The following is a 25,080-nucleotide window of genomic DNA, read 5'->3' as shown; positions in this document are numbered from 1 at the left end:
CGCGGAGGTAGGGTGTATGAATGACTGGTGACGTGCCCAAGAGGAAGCCGTTCAAGGTTGAGTGCCGGGGCGATGTCTCGGTACGGAGCGGTTCCTTTTTCGAGGTATCGAACCAGACGCTTCCCGAACTCATGAAAATTATCTACCTCTGGTGCCAGAACCTGCCGTGCGCCGTCGTTCAGTGGGAGACTGATGTCGCAAAGAAAGACAAGAACTAATTGAATGAACCTTCGTCCGAAGGTTGTGGTGAATGTCGTGTTTATGAATTCAGAGATAATTGGAGGTGAAGGCTTGACTGTAGAACTAGACGAGAGTATGTTTGGACGGCGACAGTACCATCGCGGATATATTAGGCCTTACGAGTGGGTTTTCGGCGGTGTGGAACGTGGCAGCGGGTGCTCCTTTCTCGTACCCATGGAGACCCCTGACGCTAAAACGCTGCCAGGGCTAATAGACGAGTGGGTCCGCCCGGGAACAAGAATAATCGTTGGCTGTTCGGCTGGCTATCGCAAGCTTGCATATGACGCTCGCTTCACGCACCTCACCGAAACCACATGCTGCACTTAGTCGACCCCTACATTGGTGCGCACATCAATCTAGTAGAGGGAACCATGGCGCGCGTCAAAATTTCTCTTCCATCTGAACGGCGCGAGAGCCATCATTTCACTGGTCACTTTGCAAAGGTCATGTTTTGGAGGAGAAAGAAGGCGCGCGTAAACACTGATAGATTTTAGTCGTTCGTCGCCGCGGCTGCCAAAATCTACAGCCCCGACGCAGACAGGGACCTCCCTTATAGCGCTGAGGACAAGGAACACGACGGCCCCGGTGACTTCCAAAATGATCCGCTGGGCTGAGCCCGTCGCCCGCTTGCCTGAATAAAGACGACTTATGCGCAAACCGCTCGTAAAATGCTCGTTACGTCAGTTAGGTTCTGGTAGCAGTTATATTTTACAAACGGAGCTGCTTTCTGAATGCGGCCCCTTGTGCTTCCATAAGAAGTTTAGAGGAGAGACTTAGCAATTGTATGTGGTCTCTAACTAGGATTTCGCGCGTTATGATTGAAATGAAAAGCTATCTTGCTTATTTCGTACCTTTGATTCTAGTAAATGCCTCCTTCGCAGTCGTCCCGCTGTGCCCTCGCTTGCTCAAGAGACAGATTGGTAGATTACTCAAGCATCTGGCAAATCAGGGATTGGACTTCCACGCGCCGTACATGCTGACTTCAGCAGTAGTAACTTTTGTTTAAGCAAATGCCTAAAACAAATTGCATCTTGCACGCGAGTTCGTCAAACCTTTATTTTGGTTATTTACTTCGAATGTTTTATTCGGGGAAGGCGTGTGCGTGTGGCGCGTGGAACACCAATCCTTGCATTCTACTTGAGGCTTGGGCACCGTGGGCTTGGGTAGTTTTGCTATTGTCAAAGAGTCTATGCTCTGTTTCATACTTAGTGTGCAGCGCTGTCACAGCTACTGGCGCGAGTGCGTGGCTTCATCTATGTTTTTTTTTGCACGAGAACGCGTGCAGATGATCAACGAGATTAAGCCCCACGCTCGCGCCAATAGCTTTGACAGCGTTGCACGCTAAGTATGAAACAGAGTATAGTGTTAAATTACCAAGTCATCAAGGAGAATGCCGGGATTTGTCTTCCACGCACAACACGCGGATGCCTTCCATGCGTAAAAGATTCAAAGTGAAGAACCAGAATAAGGCGTTGACGAACGCGCGTGCAAGATGCAACTTGTTTTAAGCATTTGGTTTAGAAAAGTTACTGCTGCTGAAGCCGTTACATGCGGCGCGTCGAACACCAATCACTGCACTTTCCTTGATGCTTGGGTAATTTAGCAATAGGCCTATCGCCATAGGCCTAATCAGCTTCGTCGTATCTTCCGGCGGCACACCGGCGAACGCGGCCCATTTGACACACCGCGTTAAACTTCGGCTAGCATAGAGTCACTAAATGAGCTGCACTTAGGGTATTGGCACTCCGTTTCCCTTCACTGTTATGGGCGCCGCCATTTTGGTGCTTGCGCAGAGCATACGTAACTGCCGATCTTCGCGATTCAAAATTACGACTTCCTCAGAATTAGATTCGGTGTTAGGAAGCTCATTTAATATAGATTTTGTCTGCTGCAAACTGTTTAAACACTTATGAAGGACGAAAAAGCGTTTCCTTTCATTCCAGATAAACCTTCAGATAACTGGGAACCATGATTTTAAGCCACAATATGGGCGAGTGTGGTTTCTCTAAAGCGTAGCTTATTTAGTGGCACTAGGCTAGCAGACTGCGTCCGCAAAATGGCGTCACCTGATGCTGGATTCACGCAGCAGTACCGTACGGGCTTCCATTCATTTGGCGTTCGTTGCCATGGTGACGGCGATGAAAGCATACAGCCTTTTATTCGCGGAAGAACACTGCGGCGCAGCGATTCCAGGTGTGTGCTGAGAACCTTCCCGCGTGCTTTACGAATAGGCGGAACGTGAACAAAAACGGTTCGAAAAAATGACTTAACACAAAAAGCTGTTTTTCTCCAGCGCCTCATAATTTGTCGAGCCTTGCACGAAAAGCATGTTTTAAGACCAAATTTTGAAGTTTTTGTTTTCAACAACAACAGATAGGTCTAAAATATCAATGTGTCACTCTGCTTATGCATTAAATAAAAAAGACGATCTGCAAATATATTCTCGAGCGCAAAGTCACGACGAGATCTGTACTTCTTTTTGTTGAATGCATTAGACACGCATTAGGCCAGGGTTACTCTACTTATACGTCGCATCAAAAAGACAGTCCTCAAACAGATTCCCCAGTGCAAAGTCACCACGGGATGCGTGCTTCTTTTTGTACGATGCATAAGACAAGCATTAGGCCAGGGCATGGTGGGAGAAACATTTAGATGATTACTCTCTGTCCGACGCGGCGACCACATTATGTTCGGTGCACCGAGCAGCACTTTACACGCAAGAAGATAGATGGTGCCCAAATATTGGGTCCCTCCCAAACTGACCACCCCAGGTTGTTTCTCCCAGCCGTGGTCCCGGGTTCTTTCGCTCACCACTTCTTGTTGTAATTCACCGACGCCACGCCGCTGCCAAGTCGCCAGAGTCCGTAGATTTGTGTTTTCTTGCTTCTTCTTTGTTTTCTTCTTCTTCGGGTTAAGGATCACGTTCGTGCACGATAGTGGCACCTGTGATCGACACAGCACCAAAGCAAAACACGAGGCCGCACACCACCACCACACCACCACACCGCGAAAAAGGCGAGCACGCTACGCCGCCGACACCGTAACCACCGAGGAGGGACCTTATACCTCAGAGCCTTTCGCGGCGGCACGGGAAAAACTACTCCTGGTTCGAGGCTAGCTCCGAACACGATCTGGTCGCTCTCTCCACTCGGGAAGAGCGGCAAGAGTCATCACCTAAATGTGTTTCCTCCACCGTGGGCCAGGCTCACTGCTTATACATCAAATCCAAAAGTCAGTCTGGAAACAGATTCGCGAGCGGAAAGTTATGACGAGATCCGTGCTTCGAATGCAGCATGCCAATGATTCCGAGGAGAAAACTTGGCACGCGGCCTTCAAACCACAGATATCGCGGTGACTGATCTACGCAAACACTGTCTCTCTTGTATCATATGTATAGGCCCTGTGACCAGGGCTTCAGACACGTTCAATGCATTAGACATCTTGAAAGCCTGCATGTGAACGAAGCGCAAACGAACTTCGTACGAGCTTGAGGTGGGTCCGCAAAATTATCTTGGCAAACTTGCAACGAACACTGTCTTTTGTATGATGTACGGGCAATGGCACTCCGCTTGTTAAGCTCTCGGTGGCTATAGAACGAAGCATGGGTTGTCGGGTATACTTACGTCTTACATCAACCAAGCCGAGGGACGAACGCAGCGGGAGCCGTCTGAATCGGACCGTTGCATGCTTGTGTTTCTTGACGCACTCCCATGTATTGTTGTCGCACGCGTAGCCGTTGGGGCAGCAGGTTGCTCCGTCCGCGCAGCACACCGCGCGCTTCATGGGACAGCAGACGGAGGTTTGGTCCGGGAACTCGCAGCAGGTCTGCTCGTCAGTGCATACAGCCCCTTGCGGGCACTGGTGGTACGTCACTGCTGGGTATAAGAAAACCCGACATATGCATTTTGTGTGCATTTAAAATTCAATGACTGCTCTCTGTAATGATTATGAAGCACAGCTGGAACACTATATGATTACAAACAGAGTGGGCATGCAGACAAAGCTGTCTGTCAACTGTTTATAGTCTTTCATCCTCCTCACTCCTTGGTGTAGTCTTCTGCCTCATCTACTCTACCACTATAAGCTTATGAGATTTGAATAATTTGATGCATAATACACACACATAGATTACAACAAGGAATACATCACGCAGAAAGAAGCAAGACATTACATTCTCCAATTATTAGAATCTCAGAAACCTGTAGTCATCCAGTTCATGAGGTAGAGGACTAGGCCGAGGGATAAGGAAAGTGAAATACTATAGAGCACTTGATTCATAAGTTTTTGCGTCTCCTGCCTCTTTGAAATCGTCGCTGTTTCCTCATCATTAATGAAAATGCACCACCTAGCTCATCACAAACCGGTATTTTGAATATCTTTATAATGCCCTCTCGACTTGAAAAATATCACAATCGAAACTAAATTTCATTCCTGTTCTTGCACGGAGCTTTGAAAGAAATGTTATTCTCTGAAGTTAAATGGCATAAGGGATTTACACAAGGTAATACTGGTCCCTATTGGGTCGTAAACTAATTATCATGAATAATTATATAAAGAGAGTGAATCGCAACCTTTTACCTGGGTGTTTTTAGCTGGTGCATGTATTATACACAAATTTCATGAGTGTGGGCTTCAGGGAACAGATTTAACCCTGAAAAATCCTGTCTTATTTTTTACGCACTGGAAGAAAAGTTGAGACTAGGGCCACTAAATGAGCTACGCTTAGAGTATCCGCACTCCGTTTCTCTATATTGTTGTGGGCGCCGGCATCATGGTGTTTCTGCAGAGCAGGCACAACTCCTGATCGTCACGATTCAAAGTGCGACTACCTCGCCATTAGATTCGGTTTAAGGAAGCCAATGTAATATTGCTTTACTTTGTCGCGAATTGTTAAATTGTTTTTGGATGACGGAAGAGCGCTTACTGTGATTTCAGATAAAGCTTCAGACATCTGGCAACCATGATTTTAGGACAAAATATGGGTAAGTGTCGTTGCTCTGAAGCGTAGCCTGGTTAGTGGCACTAGCTTAAACGAGCAGCCTGGTTCACGCAACTCATCACAGATAGCGCAATACATGCCAGAATCTGCTCATTATGCTTACGGGCGTCCATCTCAAAGAAGCCCTCATGGTTTTGCTTTATGTTTTTTTTTCAAAGTAAGGGAAAAACTAAAACGCAGACGACAAGCACAGGACAACCATGAAAGAAGGTGGATGTCCTGTGCTTGTCCTCCGTGTTTTATTCTTTTGATTTTAAGTATTCATGTTTAACTCGCTCGGCCTTTACTAGTAAGAAAAAAGTTGATTTATTTTTATTCAGGAAAATCAGGTCAGATCTTGCAATGATTGTTTGGGTGATTTTTGCGTTTATGTAATATATGTATATATATGTTAAAGCATAGCCAAAGGAGGCTGTGGTTACATTAATATTCTTGGAAGGAGCATTCAGCTACATGTGAACGCCGTGGCTAATTTTCTCCGGAGATATAACACATTTCAAAGGTCGAGGCGTAAAGGTTGCCAACGTTTTGCTATGGTATTTTGCATAGCCGTCAAATTTACACCAAATCATGCATGTAGTAATTCTTTTTTTCAACTTATATTATGAAAGGTTTGCGTCATGCACGCAGAACATTAAAAATCTTTTGAAAACTTTCAAGGAAAACAAAATTACGAAACACATCAAATGAACACGTTTGAGAGACACATTAAAAAATTAATTAACAGCTGACTACATTATATAAAACATTGCCAAATATACCAAATTACCACCGTTAAATAAATTGTATGAAGACATACAATATGATTAGCTATTATTGTAGTTCTGTTATAAATGCAGAAACGCAGCTCCTTTCTCTAATTGTGCTAGAATCGCAAATCGATATTAACAAAAAAAGTTTTTTTTTTTAAATTCTTTTTAACCGTTTTTATTAACTTGAACTTACTTGTTTTGGCAAAAGAATGAGTAACGTGTGATCCCCAAAAGAGAAAAACGAAAATAAACCTTCACCCAACTTGAGCTAGGTTGTCTTTGTCAAAGGTGCCTTGCTACACGACATCATGCCAAGGAAGACTTTATTTTACAACCGAAAAAGGCTGGCCAGCGGTGCTGCTCTATCTTGGGATATAGAAAGTTATGGTGCCCCTATATTAGTTAGTTTTATATTACTGTGCTTTTGCCAGTTAAAAAAAGAGATCTTGAAACGAAAACGTTTTGTGGACGTAAAAAATCAGCCAAAAAAAACAAAAAAAAAGATAACTGTAAAGTATTAGTTTGGATGTGTTCCAATATTTCTTTGGAAAATTAAAAAAAAAAAACACGCTTGGCCCGATGAATTCACTCAAATGTACACTTTGAGGGTGATTAACTTGTAAAGTTGTAAAAAATAAATATACAATATTGTAAAAGTATATCCCGGTTTGCTTTGGGTTCCCCCTCATATACGGTTTTGCTCCAGGGCGCGCTAGTCAGCGCAGGGCATTTTTATTTTACGTTTATTCTGATTTGAAACTTGTGTGGCCAATTAGTGTCAATATACCCACATTCTGGGCACGTTACATAATGTTTAGCTTTATATTGGCTTCTTCGAATTTTCTTAGGCCTTAAATGTCCAAACACCAGAAATCGTACCCCAAAACTGTGCTACATGGAAAAATCTTCCCGCAAAAGGCTTGTGCGTCTAAAATACCATAGTCAATGAATATAGGGAACGCACCAGTATGGAAGTTTGTGCATTACATACTGGGAAATTGCCTTTCTTACCAGACATTCAATTCTAGTTATTCGTCCTACATCGGCAGTTGTAATCGCGCAATCTTCAGCACTACTTGTGCTACAGGTGTGTAAACAGTTCCGCCACCATTAAAAAAACAAACAAACAAAAAACAAATCTGTTAAGCAATAAAGTTATTCGTGTGAATGATTTCCTGAGCAACCATAGGTGCTCACAAACGCGCATTCAAGCTATCAGCGCATTTTTGGTCAACCCACGTTTCCTTGATTGAAGCAGGCTCACAATTATAGCCTGACAGCACGTGAAGTCACCTTATCATTTTTTATGATTAGTCTGATTTATACTAGCTTCAATCCATCCATATATCCTTTCACCTATTCAGCCGTCCACCTGCACACCCCTTATGCATTGTTAGCTTTATTGTATATATAATACGACTCTTAATATTAGCAAAGACTCATACTTGTTTTCGTGCTAGCGGCCAACGATTCGGTTAGAATATTGTTGGGGCATTAACACAAACTGTGTCTCGCTGTAAATATCAAGACCGAAGTTCTCAATAAAGTACAAAAACCCTGGTGCGAAAAATAGGTTTGTGGGGGAATTTAGCTGCAAGATCCCAGCAAACAGAGGTTGTCACCTGAATCATAAAGACTCTTATAACGATATCAAAATAGAAAGCATCTGGGAGGGCTTTGTCTCTGTGATCCTATAAAAAAATGAAAGCCGTTTACATATCCCTGTAACGCCGAATTGGAGCGCAGCTCTTGAGGAGGAGTAGGGAAGGGTACTGAGGGGGGTCACGTCACCTGCGGGTAGTCACGTGACCTCGGGGGGGGGGGGGCGTCACGTGATCTCGGGGGGGGGGGTCACCTGACCTCGGGGGGGGGGGGCACGTAACCTCGGGGGGGGAGGTCACGTGACCTCGGCGGGGGGTCACGTGACCCCCCCTCCCCGGTTACGCCGACGCCGACGCCGCTCAGGCTGAAAACGGGCCCCTAAGAGCTGCGCTCTAAAAATATTTTATATGAACTTGGATGATACAGGATGTTCTGACGAAGACATAAATGTCATTAGGACAAGTGCCCGGAGTAAGATCGGGCCAGAGTTTTGAATGATGTTAACTGGACCCCCTATTGTTACCATTGTATCCAGGAACCACAGCAGGAATTTTGTGCAAAAAGCTTCGAGGGCCATCAGTCCAGTAATAAAAGAAAGAGCAAGGAGGAGCGTTGTCACCTACAAGGCGCATCGCAAAACATTTGCCCTGTCCCGGTTGACACCAATCTCCTCGAAACGGGAGTGTCAAGAGGGGCACCGTCTTGTGTGGTAGAAATCATGTATTCCTACTATATATTTCTATGACTAAATGATAGAACTGCAGGTTCAGGTCAGCAGATAAGACGCCTCAGAAGATGTATTGATACTCTCTGACGTTATTCCTTATGTTTTCCTAATTTTTTCAGGTGTTTTTTTCACGTTACTCGAAAAAGCACTGACTTTACCAGGTTGGCTAAAATTAACTGGGTTTTTCCAAAAATGTCCTTATGTTTTCGCAGTAATTATAAATGCCTGGGTGAGCTGTATAACACCTCATTTTCAAAACTATAGGCGATTTTCATAACAAATTTTTTTAACCTGCAACGTGCCCATGAATCCGGATGCAGCCTTTAAAGGGGCCGCCTTAATAGGCTTGGTAACCTATTGCCGTACGAGTCACCAAGAAGGTTCCCTAAGGTGAAGAAGTGAGCATCACATGAAAATTTCAAACAACAAACATACCTGAGTAAAATGCTAACAAAAACGGTAACTGAGTTTTCCTAGCTACGGCTGCTGTTACTACCCACGCACCATCTGATTGGCGCAGCATCCGACATATGGCGGCTGCGGCACCGGCTCTTAAGCTTTTGCCGGATCAAGCGCGCCGGAAGCAGACGATGTTTTAATCAAAAACGGCTTGATCACAATAAAACACCTTAAATGGACACAACACGAATAACCGATGGTTCGCCAAGGAACTTCAGCTACATGACGTCTGATTTTGGCGTGACCGCACGGAAAGCTTGAGCCGGGGCCGCTGCCGCAATCTGCCAGTCAGAGGGTGCGTGGATTAGCGCCGTAGGGAGAGAAATTTAGTTATAGTTTCGTTACTTATTAGTTAGGTAAGTCTGTTATGTAAAATGTTCATGCGACGCTTTCCCCACCTTGGGAACGTCTGTGGTAAATCGCAGTGCGATATGTTACGAAGCCCATATATATGGCCACATTAAAGGTTTCATCCGGATTCGTGAACACACTGCACTTTTGCGGCGTCGTCTTCAAACCACCAGGCGCTGTGAAAATTTGATTCTCTCTAGAATGCTGACGAGCGAACCTGCCGCCACAGCTTTCTATTTTAGCCGCAATGTGCCGGCGATTTTTCTCGAGCCACCAATAGTAGGCGAAATATACAGGGTGTTTCACGAGAGGTGGACAAATTCGATATTGCGAAAACTACGCGTCGCACCAAAAAAAGGCTTTTGTCTTTTTGATCCTGGGCCAGGGTCCTATTTAGAAGAACTATTAAAGTCCGAGATAATTATTTTGTTAATTATTTTTGCGCAATTAACTTTTTATTATTGAGTTTAAGGGCATGGTTTCAATTAGAAAAATGCTCAGCATCATTAAAAACACAAAATCAAGAAATTGCAGAACGATAGAATGCACTCAAAGCATTTTACGGCTTTTTGAAAAACCGCAAAAATTCGACGGGTTTTTAAGTTTCGGTTTGCTATCGGACCGCAGCTCAGCCCTGGCGGCACCGCGCCCCGTGGAGAGATAGAGCAACCAGTCGATGCTGCGTCTCGCGATGACAGCGCAGCAGAGGTTGGATGCATTATCTCTCCACGGGGCGCGGTGCTGCCGGGGCCGAGATGCGCTCCGATGGCAAACCGAAACTTAAAAACTCGCCGAATTTGTACGGTTTTTCAGGAAGCCGCAAAATGCTTCGCGTGCCTTCTATCGTTCTGCAATTTGTGGATTTAGTGTTTCTCGATGACGCTGAGCAATTTTCTCATTGAAACTATGCCCTTAAGCACAATATTAAAAAAGTTGATTACGCAAAAATAATTACAATTTAGTTATCTCGGACTTTAATAATTTTCCTCAATAGGCCCCTGGCACAGGACCAAGAAAATAGAAGCCTTTTTTTGCGAGGCGTAGTTTTCGCAATCTCGAATTCGTCCACCTTACGTGAAACACCCTCTATATATTAAATTTTACGCGATGCTACTATCTACAGTTTCGAACTCTACAATATTTTCTTTCAATGTGGTATATTATAAAAAAGGTGACAGATTGCGTTAATCAGATTTTCCGTATAATACAAGACGCTTTGTGCGCTAAGTAGATACATTTAAGGTGTGCTCAGTATTAGAATTTTATTTTGAGGGCGGACTATGTGCCGGGTTTAGATTATGCACCGCGTGCGCTCGCACTGTTTTCTAAAAAAAGACGTAATTTTCGCCCGACTAATTTTTTTAGCTGTGCAGCCCTCCTATGGTATCGAAAAACAGTCTTAACGATAAACCAAGAGCCTGTATTTTGCGCCAAACATTAAGGTTTCGCGTCTCTACTAATAAACTCCCTCGCAAGTTGTAAATCTAGAATGAAATAAAATTGATGAAAATCGTTAAAAAAAAGTCGCAATAGTATCTCATAAAATTAATTCAGCGAAAAGGGTTTAAACGCTTAAAAAAACAAAATTCCAAATCACCGCAAAACAGACGGCTCACATGTCCGGAAATATTAACCGTATTTGAAGAAACAACTCCATTAGTTCATTTTGTGTGCATTGTTGCCCGAGGTAGACAATCAATCATCGCATACGTTGGTACAACAAGCTTCACTCCAGCGGCATTGTGTTGGGCTCTGCTATTTTTGCTAGCTTCAATTGACTCCCCTTTTTTTTTCTTTTTATAGACTGTGGTATTGATTTGAGTTCTCTTGATGCCCATCATTGCCTGTCGCAGTTTTTTTTTTGCTTTATTTATTATTGTGTTGTCATTTGCGTTTTATATTTTCTGCTGTTAATGGGTGTTTTCCCCATTGACTGCGTTCTCTCCCGCCGCTTTTTTATGCGCTGTTTTATGCTGTTGTAAAAATTTAACGGCCTTCTAGACTTTGTTCTGTCATCTCAGTCCTACTTCGTCGTTGTGTGTGTTAATTACGATTCGCCACAAAATCTTCTTCTCTACCGTTTCGCCTTCCGTCGTTCTATCATTTTATATTCATCGTTGCCGTTTTGGCTGTATTTTCAATTGTTTTGACATCCGCTGTATCTCTACTTCCTGCCTACGAAGTAGCAGATATTTGTCATTTACTATCTTGTCGCTTGCTGTTCTTTCGAGTCCTGTCATCACGGCATGCTTCAAAATTTCGGGTTCATGAAATTTGTCGGTCACTACCTTCCTCAGCCTTATTTGACTTCCGGCTCACACAAATCTCCATATTCATTTGTTTCGCTTTGTATTTGCTTGTGTTTGATGTCATATGCCCAATCGCCCGCTTACTTTTGGCTCACATTTTTCCTGTCATGCATGCTGGAAACTCGTTCGTTCGCCATAAATTCAACATTTTTGTTGCATGTTCATATGGCGCATGCGCTGTTCGAGCATCGTCGACTGAGAAACTTGCATCATGGGCTCTTGCGTCTGTCCCGTTGAAACTACCTCGCGCTTTTTTCAATATCTCTGCGGAATGCTTTTCTGAGGGATATACTATATGCGGGACACTGCACTTTCACAAGCCCGGAACAGTTGCTCCAGCACATTTACCTTGAATAGGACGTGACGGTCAGTCGCTCTTTTTTCTTTGGCTATTTCCCTGGTACGTTCGGTAAGGTAAGGTGTCCCTCCATCAGAAGCACGTATCAGGACTGTGCAGCCTCCTTTGGCCCTTTTCGCCAGCAGAAATCGCCAGGCGCCATCAGGGGGCGTAGTTTGATGCTGAGAAAGATGATCTTCTTTACCGCAGGCGGCATCGTGTTGACGGGCACTCGGGTGTCGTAAGGACCGAACTTGTATCCGTGAAGGCAGCAGTATCCCCGTAACGAACACAAACCATGTTAGCTCCCAGGCAGCAATCGTATTCTCCGGTGGAAAGCAAGCAGCTGATCCCACCACCGGGACACCTGAAGCCGTCAGGACACAAAGCGAGCTGGACTATGTACGCCGTACACACGGGTGTGTGAAACCTCATATTGCGTAGATAGACGATCTAAAGAAAACATGCTGCGATCCGGACGATCATCGCAGCCTGCTCACACCCGTTATCACATAGCTCATGCACCGTAAAAAAAACATGGCCTTCGCCGCAGACATAATGACAGTATGACCTGTGAACAAGTCTCAAGAATGTTCGAAGTCTGTTTGCTTCTTAGATGTTTCAAACGTGTTTACATACTGCTTTTATATGACCAATGTAACGGGGCCGCCGCAGAACGAAGGAAGACGTCTCTGACAGTGTCTGTCGGCTGTTTTCGGAATAATATATTACCCCTGCGTCTTCGGTTTATTCCGCCCAAGAACGCATGTCGTCACTCATGGACGCAATAGCGTAACCAGCGACGCCCAGAGAGCTTTTGGTGTCAGTGCAGCCAAAGGTATTCGGAAGCTATTGACCACGCACGAGACCAAAAGGCGTCGCTGTGGTCCACTTTCACAATTGGTCAAGCGCTCACTGTGAAGCCCAGTTCTGGATTAATTTTGCTTACATTGACGGAAAAAAGAACAATGTGTCTACAAACTTTGACGGACTTGGTGTAAAAATGCAATGACTCCTACCTTCCATCGTGCTTTTTCACGCATTGTGGAGACAGTAGTTCACAGCTGATTATAAGTAGGCATGATAATACAAGTCGGGACGTAACGGAGGCAAATTCTGGTCGTGACGTCACGAACTGAAAACCATGAGAGGGCCCCACCGAAACATTTTGGCGCTAACACTGCAACGTTCCTTGCGTTTTCTTGCGTCGCGCATAAGTCACCGAAACACTCGTGTCTCAAATGCCGCGTGCCATGGGCTGTGCATAGAGTAACACGGTGAACAAAAACACCCAAGCAGCACAGAGTTGGCCAGTTATCCGCCAGTGGCTGGCAATGATTCTTGGCCAAGTGGCCAGACAGTGGCCAGAGACTGACCGGTGACTGGCATTTATCTTGCCATTGGCAAATGGCCACTGGAAAGCAGCCATCGGCCAAGCATTGGCCAATGAATGGCCACTCTCTGGCCACTGGCCAAAACACCATCGCCAAACATTGGCCATTTCTTGGCCAAAATCCGTGCAGCTTGGGCAGTGGCCACTCGAGCCGATTCCAGGCCCAGGAGCTAGGGACTACGACAACCGTTCAGTGGCGCTGCAATCACACAGTGAATTTAGAAGTTTATCATATTTTCACCCTTGATAAATAACTCTACGCTATAATCTAACATTTAAAAATTAATAGTAGCTCCCGATACTTTTAAAAACAATTTCAACGGCTGCCGCTTTGGCTGCGGCTCAGTGGATGTCTTTGGGTTCGTCGGCTCGGCGGACGGTAGCTTTTCAGTCACGTAGCGCGAAAGGTCCGTTGGGCTGTGCCTGAATGGCTCGTGCGGGCTCCTCGTCATTCTTCCGTTAAAGGGGTATCCACACGAAGGAGAATTCCGCGGACGGATGTCGTGACGTCAACAACCCGGGAAACTCCGTCCCCGCATCCGCCGCGTACAGCTGCGGAGCCTTCAAGCTGACAGCACGAAGCCTCCGCGCCTCCGCCACGGAGGAGAACGGGAGAACGGCACCGCGAGGCGTCAGAAAGGGATGACGTATGTCTCACGTGATGCGCGCTCTGCGGAGGAAAGGGGTGGATTTCTCCTTCGTGTGGATACCCTATCCACACTCCGCGGGCGGAGCTCGTGACGTCAACAACCCGGGAAACTCCGTCCCCTGCTCCGCCGCGTGCACCTGGAGCTTTCGTGCCGACAGCACGAAGCCTCCGCGCCTCCGCCACGGAGTAGAACGGCGCCGCGAGGCGTCAAAAAAGGATGACGTATGCCTCACGTGATGCGCGCTCCGTGGGGGAAAGGGGCGGATTTCTCCCTCGTGTGGATACCCCTTTAATAAAAAGGTGAGTCCTTTTTCTGACACCGTATTTTGCTTGGTTTTGGCTTTAGTTGGACGCACGGGCTAAAGCGCGAGCTAATTGCTCTGGATGAAGCCTCTACAGTAGCATGTGCGCGCGTGCGCTCGTGCAGCGAGAGCGTTCGTCATGGCACTCAAGGCATGCTCAATTTCATACCTTATGTGCATCTTTCTCAATGCTGTTAACGCGAGCGCATGGCTTTCGTGCCAGGAGCTTTGACAGCGTTGTACCAGGCGCCATGGTATGGAGCAGAGTACAGGTAGCCTTCATGCGCGCTTTGCTTAGGGCGAGGCCATCCTAAGCAAAGCGCGCTCACCAGTAATATACAAAGGTATGGGGGGGTGACAATACCGTGAAGGATTTTCTTTATAACCACTCTTTATTGTCGCTTCAACGATTTCCGTTTCCAAATTGCTATGAAAAGAAGGTACTAAATTCGCGTAATCTCAAATTGACTTGTGCTATTTTCGTTTCCGAGCTGACGCCGCCAGGTTGTTTAGTTACGGCAGCTACTGTTGCGTAGCCTGGTGCGGAAACAATGGTAGAACGCTCAAAAAGCCAGGAACAAAGTTCTTCCGAGTTCCACGAGACGGCAGGTTGTCCTTTGTTTTAACAACATACTGGATGCATAGTTCTAACGAAAACCAGAGAGAAAGCTGAATGTTTAATGAAAACTAATTTTAAATCTTAAATGTGCTTTACTTCTGTTAGTACTAAATTTAGTTTTAAGCATTTCGATTCATGATAACCGGATTGTGGTGGACTTGCTCCCCAGCTCTACAAAGCAGACTGAATAATAAGTTCGTTGCTACGTGGTTAGTTAAAACGACATGCTAGGGAACTGCAACTCGGTGTATTTTGTTTACTGGGGCTCAAGGTTTTTAATGTTTCTATAAATGAGCACGGCACTAAAACTAGCTGATGCCAATTGTCAGCACTGGTATAAAACTAACGAGCTCCTAAAAAAGTGACACTTCTTTTTATGGCATGGCACACTTTTTAACCAGTCTGTAAAATAGTGTATGTGCGCAGTCAATAAATGACTACAACCTTCTGAAGCACTATTTGCTTATCACCTCCATGTGAAACCAAAGATCCAAACCATTGTGGTCAAATAATTTATTTTGAAAGAAATAAACTAAATAAAAAAAATAATGAACTTCACTACATCTTGCAGGTCAAAGGCGTGGCTGAAGTATGCCAAAAGAGACGACCCTCTGCGAAAATCGTCCAGTGAGCTACATTCGAAGTATTTCGTCTGCAGCTGTCACTTCACAGCGCGTGACTTTATAGACCCTGGGCGAACAAAGCTCATAAAAACCGCCGTCCCTTCAGTTCGCACATCGACATATTCAGATACTGAGAGGGCTAAAGTAAAGGTTTATTTAACTATTCATATACGAAAAGTATATTACTTGTGTAAAACTATATTTAAACACAATATTGCTTCTACGCCTCCACAACCTAGCTTCTAATAGACGAAACCCTTCCAGACTCTATGAAAGCGACAGCCCCACCGAGCGGCGCAGACCCCTAGGAGGTTACTGCCCTATCATGCAGGGCAGGCTCCAGTTTCGGGCCCAAAGAACCCTCAACCGCTGCCAATGTTGACTAAGGACTTGTGTTGGAAACAATAGCCTGCGTCTAATAGACCCATTTTCCAGAATCCATGGAAGCGACAGCACCATCGAGCCGTGCAGACCACATGGAGGTTACAGCCTTATCATGCAGTACAGGCTCTAGCTTCGGGCCAAAAGAACCCTCAACCGCTGCCCATGTTGACGAAGGAATCGTGTTGGAAACAATAGCCTGCGTCTAATAGACACATTTTTTCCAGACTCTCGAACCGACAGCCCCCTCGAGTGGCGCAGTCCCAATGAAGGTTACAGCCCCATCATGCAGTGCAGGCTCCAGCTTCCGGCCCTAAGAACCCTCAACCGCTGCCCATGGTGATGAAGGACTTGCGTTGGAAACAATAGCCTGCGTATATTAGACACATTTTTCCAGACTCCATAGAAGCGACAGCCCCATCGAGCAGCGCAGACCCCATGGAGGTTACAGCCCGATCATGCAGTGCAGGCTCCAGCTTCCGGCCCAAAGAACCCTCAACCGATGTCCATGGTGACCAAGGACTTGTGTTGGAAACAATAGCCTCGATCTAATAGACACATTTTTTTCAGACTCCATGGAAGCGAAAGCCCCATCGAGCGGCGCTGACACTACGGACGTTACAACCCCATTATGCAGTGCAGGCTCCAGCTTCGGGCCCAAAGAACCCTCAACCGCTGCCAATAGCGAGGAAGGACTTGTGTTGGAAACAACAGTCCACGTCTAATCGACACGTTTTTTTAGACTCCATGGAAGCGACAAACTTACTGTGCGGCGCAGACCCCATCGAGGCTTCAGCCCCGTCATGCAGTGCAGCTTCCAGTTTCCGGCCCAATGAACCCTCAACCGCTGCCCATGGTGAGGAAGCACTTGTGTTGGAAACAACAGTCTGCGTCTAATAGAAAAGATTTTTCAGACTAAATGGAAGCGAGAGCCCCACCGTGCGCCGCAGACCCCATGGAGGTTACAGCCCCATCATGCAGTGCAGGCTCCAGCTACCGGCCCAAAGACACCTAAACCGCTGACCATGGAGACAAAGGACGTGTGTGGGAAAGAATAGCCTGCGTCAAATACAGACATTTTTAAAAACTCCATGGAAGCGACAGCCCCCTCGAGCGGCGCAGACCCCATGGAGGTTAAAGCCCCATAATGCAGTGCTGGCTCCAGCTTCGGGCCCAAAGAACCTTCAACCGCTACCCATGGCGACGATCCACTTGTGCTGGAAGCAACAGCCTGCGTCTAATAGACAAGTTTTTCCAGACTCCATGTACGTGGCAGCCCCATCGAGCCGCGCAGACCACATGGAGGTTACAGCCCCATCATGCAGTGCAGGCTCTAGCTTTGGGCCCAAAGAACCCTCAACCGCTTCCCATGTTGACGAAGGAATTGTGTTGGAAACAATAGACTGCGACTAATAGACACATTTTGCCAGACTCTGTAAGCGACAGCCCCCTCGAGCGGCGCAGTCCCATGAAGGTTTCAGCCCCATCATGCAGTGCAGGCTCCAGCTTCCGGCCCTAAGAACCCTCAACCGCTGCCCATGGTGATGAAGGACTTGTGTTGGAAACAATATCCTGGATCTAATAAACACATTTTTCCAGACTCGATGGAAGTGAAAGCCCCATCGAGCTTCGTAGACACCACAGGCCTTACAACCCCAACATGCAGTGCAGGCTCCATCTTCGGGCCCAAAGATCCCTCAACCGTTGCCCATGGCGAGGAAGGACTTGTGTTGGAAACAACAGTCCACGTCTAATCGACAAGTTTTTCCAGACTCCATGGAAGCGACAGCCCCACCGTGCGGCGCAGACCCCATGGAGGTTACAGCCCCATCATTCAGTGCAGGCTCCAGCTTCCGGCCCAAAGTACCCTCAACCGCTGCCCATGGTGACGAAGGACTTCTGTTGTAAACAATAGCCTGCATCTAATAGTAATTTTTTCCAGACACAATGAAAGCGACAGCCCCATCGAGAGGCGCAGACCCCATAGAGGTTACAGCCCCATCATGCAGTGCAGGCTTCAGCTACGGGCCTAAAGAACCCTCAACCGCTGCCCATGGTGACGAAGGACTTGTGTTGGAAACAATAGCCTGCGATTAATAGACACATTTTTCCAGACTCCATGGAACCGACAGCCCCATCGAGCGGCGCAGACCCCATGGAGGTTACAGCCCCATCATGGAGGGCAGGCTCCAGCTTCGGGCCCAAAGAACCCTCAACCGCTGCCCATGTTGACGAAGGACTTGTGTGGGAAACAGGAGCCTGCGTCTACTAGACAAATGTTTCCAGACTCCATAGAAGCGACAGCCCCACCATGCTGCGCAGACCCAATGGAGTCTACAGCCCCATCATGCAGTGCAGCCTTCAGCTTCCGGCCCGAAGAACCCTCAACCGCTCCCCATGGTAGTGAAGGACTTCTGTGAGAAACTACAGCCTGCGTCTAATAGACAGATATTTCCACGCTTCATCGAAGCAACAGACGTACCGTGCGGCGCGGACCCCATGGAGGATTCAGCCCCATCATGCACTGCAGCTTCCAGCTTCTGGCCCAAAGACCCTCAACCGCTGCCCAAGGTGACGAAGGACTTGTGTTGGAAACAAGAGACTGCGTCTAATAGAAAATTTTTTTTCCAGACTTCATGGAAGCAACAGTTCCATCGACCGGCGCAGACCCCATGGAGATTACTGCCCCATCATGCAGTGCACCCTCCAGCTTCAGTGCCAAATGACCCTCAACCGCTGCCCATGGTGACGAAGGACTTGTCTTTGAAACAACAGCCTGCGTCTAATTGACACGTTTTTGCAGACTGCATGGAAGCGACAGCCCCATCGAGCGGCGCAGAACCCATGGAGGTTACAGCGCCATCATTCAGTGCATCCTCCAGCTTTCTGCCCAAAGAACCCTCAACCGCTGCCCATGGTGAGGAAGGACTTATGTTGGAAACAACTGTCTGCGTCCTAATAGACAAGTTTTTCCAAACTCCATGACAGCAACAGCCCCACCGTGCGGCGCAGACCCCATGGATGCTTCAGCCCCATCATGCAGTGCAGCCTCCAGCTTCCGACCCAAAGAACCCTCAACCGCTGCCGATTTTGAGGAAGGACATGTGTTTGAAACAACAGCCTGCGTCTAATGAACACTTTTTTCCAGACTCCATGCAAGCGACAGCCCCACCGTGCGGCGGAGACACCATGGAGTCTACAGCCGCATCATGCAATGCAGCCTCTAGCTTCTGGCCCAAAGAACCCTCAACCGCTACCGGTGGTTACGAAGGATTGTGTTGGAAACAACAACCTGCGTCCAATAGAAAAGATTTTTCAGACTAAATGGAAGCGAGAGCCCCACCGTTCGGCGCAGACCCCATAAAGCTTACGCCCCCATCATGCAGTGCAGGCTCCAGCTACCGGCCCAAAGAACCCTAAACCGCTGCCCATGGAGACAAAGGACGTATGTGGGAAAGAATAGCCTGCGTCAAATACAGACATTTTTCAAAACTCCATGGAAGCGACAGCGCCTCGAGCGGCGCAGAGCCCATGGAGGTTACAGCCACATAATGCAGTGCAGGCTCCAGCTTCGGGCCCAAAGAACCTTTAACCGCTGCCCATGGCGACGAACGACTTGTGTTGGAAACAACAGCCTGCGTCTAATAGACAAGTTTTTACAGACTCCATGTACGTGACAGCCCCATCGAGCCGCGCAGACCACATGGAGGTTTCAGCCCCATCATGCAGTGCAGGCTCTAGCTTTGGGCCAAAAGAACCCCCAACCGCTTCCCATGTTGACGAAGGAATTGTGCTGGAAACAATAGACTGCGACTTATAGACACATTTTTCCAGACTCTGTGAGCGACAGCCCCTCGAGCGGCGCAGTCCCCATGAAGGTTACAGCCCCATCATGCAGTGCAGGCTCCAGCTTCCGGCCCTAAGAACCCTCAACCGCTGCCCATGGTGATGAAGGACTTGTGTTGGAAACAATAGCCTGGATCTAATAAACACATTTTTCCAGACTCCGTGGAAGTGAAAGCCCCATCGAGCGGCGTAGACACCACGGACCTTACAACCCCAACATGCAGTGCAGGCTCCATCTTCGGGCCCAAAGAACCCTCAACCGCTGCCCATGGAGAGGAAGGACTTTTGTTGGAAACAACAGTCCACGTCTAATCGACAAGTTTTTCCAGACTCCATGGAAGCGACAGCTAGCCCCACCGTGCGGCGCAGACCCCATGGAGGCTTCAGCCCCGTCATGCAGTGGAGCCTCCAGCTTCCGGCCCAAAGAACCCTCAACCGCTGCCCATGGTGAGGAAGGTCTTGTGTTGGAAACCACAGTCTGCGTCTAACAGACAAGTTTTTTCAGACTAAATGGAAGCGAGGGCCCCACCATGCGGCGCAGACAATTGGAGGTTACAGCCCCATCATGCAGTGCAGCCTCCAGCATCCGGCCCAATGAACCCTAAACCGCGGCCCATGGTAGTGAAGGACTTGTGTGGGAAACAACAACCTGCATCTAATAGGAGATATTTTTTCCAGACTTCATGAAAGCAACAGCACCATCGCGCGGCGCAGACACCATGGAGGCTACACCCCCATCACCCGGTGCAGCCTCCAGCTTCCGGCCCAAAAGAACTCTGAACAGCTGCCCATGGTGACGAAGGACTTGTGTTGGAATCAATAGCCTGCGTCTACGAGACAAATTTTTCCAGACTCCATTGAAGCGACAGCCCCATCGTGCGGCGCAGACAACATGGAGGCTTCAGCCCCATCACCCAGTGCAGGCTCCAGCTTCGGGCCCAAAGAACTCTCAACCGCTGCCCATGGTGAGGAAGGGCTTGTGTTGGAAACAACAGGCTGCGTCTACTAGACAAATTTTTCCAGACTCCAAGGAAGCGACAGCCCTAGAGTGCGGCGCAGACACCACGAAGGCTTCAGCCTAATCATGCAGTGCAGCTTCCAGCTACCGGCCCAAAGAACACTCAACCGATGCCCGTGGTGAGGAAGAATTTGTGTGTGAAACAATAGCCTGCGTCTAATGGACACATTTTTCCAGACTCCATGGAAGTGACAGCCCCACCGAGCGGCGCAGACCCCATGGAGGATACTGTCCCATCATTCATTGCAGGCTCCGGCTTCCGGCCCAAAGAACCCCTAACCGCTGCCCATGGTCACGAAGGACTCATGTTGGAAACTATAGCCTGCATCTAATAGACACATTTTTCCAGACTCCATGGAACGGTCAGCCCCATCGAGCGGCGCAGACCCCATGAAGGTTACAGCCCCATCATGCAGGGCAGGCTCCAGCTTCGGGCCTAAAGAACCCTCAACCGCTGCCCATGGTGAGAAAGAACTTGCGTTGGAAACAACAGCCTGCGTCTACTAGAAATTTTTCCAGACTCCATTGAAGTGAGAGCACCACCGTGCGGAGCAGACCCCATGGAGGCTTCAGTCCCATCATGCAGTGCAGCCTCCAGCTTCTGGCTCAAAGAACCCTCATCCGCTGCCCATAGTCACGAAGGACTTGTGTTGGAAACAACAACCTGCGGCTAATCGAAATTTTTTTCTAGACTCCATGGAAGCAACAGCTCCATCGAGCGGCGCAGACACTAAGGAGGCTACAGCGCCATCATGCAGTGCAGCCTCCAGCTTCCGGCCATAAGAACCCTCAACCGCTGCCCATGGTGAGGAACGACTTGTGTTGGAAACAACAGTCTGCGTCTAATACAGAAGTTTTTCCAAACACCATGGAAGCGGCAACCCCACCGTGCGGCGCAGACCCCATGGAGGCTTCAGTCTCATCATGCAGTGCAGCCTCAAGCTTCCGGCCTAAAGAACCCTCAACCGCTGCCCATGGTGTGGAAGTACTTGTGTTGGAAGTAACAGCCTGCGTTTAATAGACAAACTCTTCCAGACTCCATGAAAGCGACAACCCCACCATGCGGCTCAGACCCGTGGAGGCTACAGCCCCATCATGCAGTGCAGCCTCCAACTTCCGGCCCAAAGAACCCTCTACCGCTGCGCATGGTGAGGAAGGACTTGTGTTTGAAACAACAGCCTGCGTCTAATATACAAATTTTTGCCAGACTCCATGGATGCGACAGCTGAACCGTGCGGCGCTGACCCCATGGAGGTTTCAGCCCCATCATGCTGTGCAGCCTCCAGCTTCCGGCCCAAAGAACCCTCAACCGCTGCTCATGGTGAGGAAGGACTTGTGTTGCAAGCAACAGCCTGCGTCTAATAGACAAACTCTTCCAGACTCCGTGGAAGTGACAGCCCCGCCGTGCGGCGCGGACCCCATGGAGTCTACAACCCAATCGTGCCGTTCGCGCTTGGAGTTCCGACCGGTGACTTTTGCTCACCTGTGTGCCCATGTCCTACTTCTCATATAACAAAAATTCGTGCGTGTCCAGGTGCATCTTAAGTTGTCTACTTCTCCGGTGATGGGCTTTTCATGCAGAACCTACAATATACCTTGCGTACTGTGTTGTCAAGGCGTAGAGTGGAAATTTGTAAATTTAGCCAACATAGCTACAAAAGCCCAGTTTCCACTGTTTTCTAATTGTCTGTAGTTTAGGAGCATTATTTCTACTTGCAGATTTTGTCACTGTAAGGTAATGTTGGCTGTGCTGGTTATAAGCAGAAGTGCTTACCTGCTTTGATTTTATTACAGTCGAGTCTCATTAATTCAAACTCTCTTAATCCAAACTTGCGGATAATTCAAACTGACATGCAGGTCCCATCCTATGCGTCTCTATGGGAGGAAGTTCCCGGTAATTCAAACTCTGCTTTATTCAAACAAATCTTCCTTGCCCCTCAAGTTTGAATTAACAATATTTGACTGTATTTCTTTTTAGAGCGCAGCTCTTAGGGGCCCGTTTCCGGCTTGAGCGGCGTCGGCGTCGCCGTCGCCGTCGCCGTCGGCGTATCCAAGGTCATCTCAAGGTCACGGGAACCCCAAGGTCACCCCAAGCTCACGTGACCCCTCCAGGTCACGCGACCTTGGGGTGACCTTGGGGTTACCTTAGGAGGGGTCACATGACCCCTCCAGGTCACGACAAGGTCACGTGACCCCTAAGGTGACCCCCACGTGGCCCCCTGAAGGTCAGGTGACCCCCAGGTCACGTGACCCCTCGGGGTCACGTGACCCCTCCCAAGGTCACCCCAAGGTCACGCGACCTGGAGGGGTCACGTGACCCCTCCAAGTCACGTGGCCCCTTCAGGCCACGTGACTCCCCGAGGTCACGTGACCCCTCCCAAGGTTACCTCAAGATCACGTGACCCCCAGGTGACCGCCACGTGACCCCCAAGGCCACCCCAGGTCACGTGACACCCCGAGGTCACGTGACCCCTCCGGAGGTCACGTGACCTCGGGGGGTCACGTGACCTGGGGTGGCCAATGTCACGTGACCCCTAGATCACGCCTCCCCGAGGTCGCGTGGCCCCCCTCCCCAAAGTCACGTGACTCCCCTTTCCCGAGGTCACGTGACCCCCCGGAGCATATTAAAGAATAAGGGGAGGAGAAGGAGAAGGAGGAGGTGTCTACCCTCCCCTCAGTACCCTTCACTCCTGCTCCTCAAGAGCTGCGCTCCAATTCGGCGTTACAGGGAGTTGTAAACGGCTTTCACTTTTTTTAGCCGCTTGGGTACTTCTAGGCCTCCTCTGCACAGTTTTGCGTCGAGACCGAAGGACATCATAAAGCGTCTCCAAGTCAAGGTTTCAAAGTACCCAAAGACCATCGCAAGGCTGCGCAAGCAAGAGGAGAATATGCCTCCATCAGCTTCGGAAGGTCTCGGCATCATTCTCTCTCACGTGACAGACGAGGTATTTCACCTACTCTCAAGCCATGTTAAATTAAAATCCAAGGGCATGGGAAAACGATTCCCGTTATGCTTAAAAAAAGTTTTCTCTTCATCCTAACTTCTGCGGGCCGAGGGCATATCGTTTTTTTCTCATTATCTCACTCTTCCTAGTCGGCGCATACTAAGATGATGGCTGTCGTATGTCAAAACGACACCTGGAATTATACCAGGCATTATGTCATCGATCTTTACAAAAACGCAATCACGGAGTAAGCGTGATCGAGTTTGCACTCTCGTTTTCGACGAGATTGTGTTAAAAAAAACATGTCATATGACGTGTCACGAGGTGTGGTTCAGGGATTCACGAATGATGGCTGCGACCGAACCTCAACGATTGCCGACAGAGCCCTGGTTATCCTTCTCTCCGGTGTTTACCGGAGATGGGTTCGACCAGTCGCCTATACGATTGGGCACACGTCTACGCCTTCTACCGTAATCCGGAACCTGTTGCTCTCGCTCACTGAGCACTTGAAAGACATTGGAATTACAGTTAAAGCTGTAATTTGTGACCAAGGATCTTCCAATGTAAGCTTAGCAAACCAGCTTGGTGTCTCTGTGGTGCAGCCCTTTTTTCGTAACAAATGGACGCGTTTCCTTCATTTACAATGTTCCCCATTTAGTGAAGATAACTCGGAACAACCTCCAGGCCCACAGGCTTCATATCGATAATGAGATGGTGGACTGGGCAGATATTGTGAAACTGTACCACTCCACACATAATCATAATAATAATAATAATAAGTTTATTTCGACATGCATATGTCTGGGAGGCTGCGGCAAAAGAAGACACAAAGTCCTCTGACGTGGCTTCCAGCCCCCATTACAGCACTCGGCACGTACTTCTAAGGATACCGAAAAAAAAAATGAACATCAATTACCTAATTCACATGAAAATAAGTTTACGGATGAAAACATTTGAAGAGTCACAAAGTTTAGTGAAAAATAACAAACACTGTTACATGTAATATAATTGATCACATTTGCGCATTTGAACTAATGGCACAAGTGGCAGGTGCATATTATTCGATTGAAAGAAAATATAATTTGATCATTTTCCTAAACATCTGGAGATTCCTACAGTTGTGTACCATTTGAACTATATTTGCATGAGTATTTAGTAAGTCAGCGATTTGATAATGAAGTGTTTGAGTTCCATAGTTTGTCCTAGCATTTTGTTTGATGTAAAAGGTGTGTCTAAGAGTGTAATCGGCAGGCTTATGAAGGTAGGCGTTGAAGAAGAAGGTCTCATCCCGCTTTATCTCGTCAAATATAATGTTCGCTTATTTAATAGAAAAAAACATGTCCGATGGGTAATAGCTTGTACTTTTCGAATGTGGGGGATGTGTGCTGAATATAACCTAAATTATCTATGAACCTAACGGCCTTCTTTTGTAAAAGAAAAACTTTTTCAATGTTTGTTTTTGTCGTGGTTCCCCAAACTAAAAGACAATACTGTAGGCGGGAGTACACAAGAGTATAGTAAAGTTGCA

General features: G+C 47.7%; 1 protein-coding gene across 1 annotated transcript in view; it reads left to right on the top strand.

Annotated features, from left to right (window-relative positions):
• Positions 1–23,803, top strand: part of LOC121047935 — a 53,535-nt gene extending 29,732 nt beyond the window's left edge. Inside the window, exons 4-5 of the mRNA XM_040503663.2 lie at positions 23,366–23,552; positions 23,702–23,803. Of these exons, the coding sequence (XP_040359597.2) occupies positions 23,366–23,552; positions 23,702–23,803 (289 nt within the window). The remainder of the gene's footprint in view (positions 1–23,365; positions 23,553–23,701) is intronic.
• The last annotated feature ends 1,277 nt before the right edge of the window (positions 23,804–25,080 follow it).

The sequence above is a fragment of the Ixodes scapularis genome, unplaced genomic scaffold (assembly GCF_016920785.2).
Source record: "Ixodes scapularis isolate PalLabHiFi unplaced genomic scaffold, ASM1692078v2 PGA_scaffold12__126_contigs__length_90152505, whole genome shotgun sequence".
Lineage (NCBI taxonomy): Eukaryota > Metazoa > Arthropoda > Arachnida > Ixodida > Ixodidae > Ixodes > Ixodes scapularis.
Note: the sequence above shows the minus strand (reverse complement) of the source record. Positions and strands in the feature narration are given on the sequence as shown.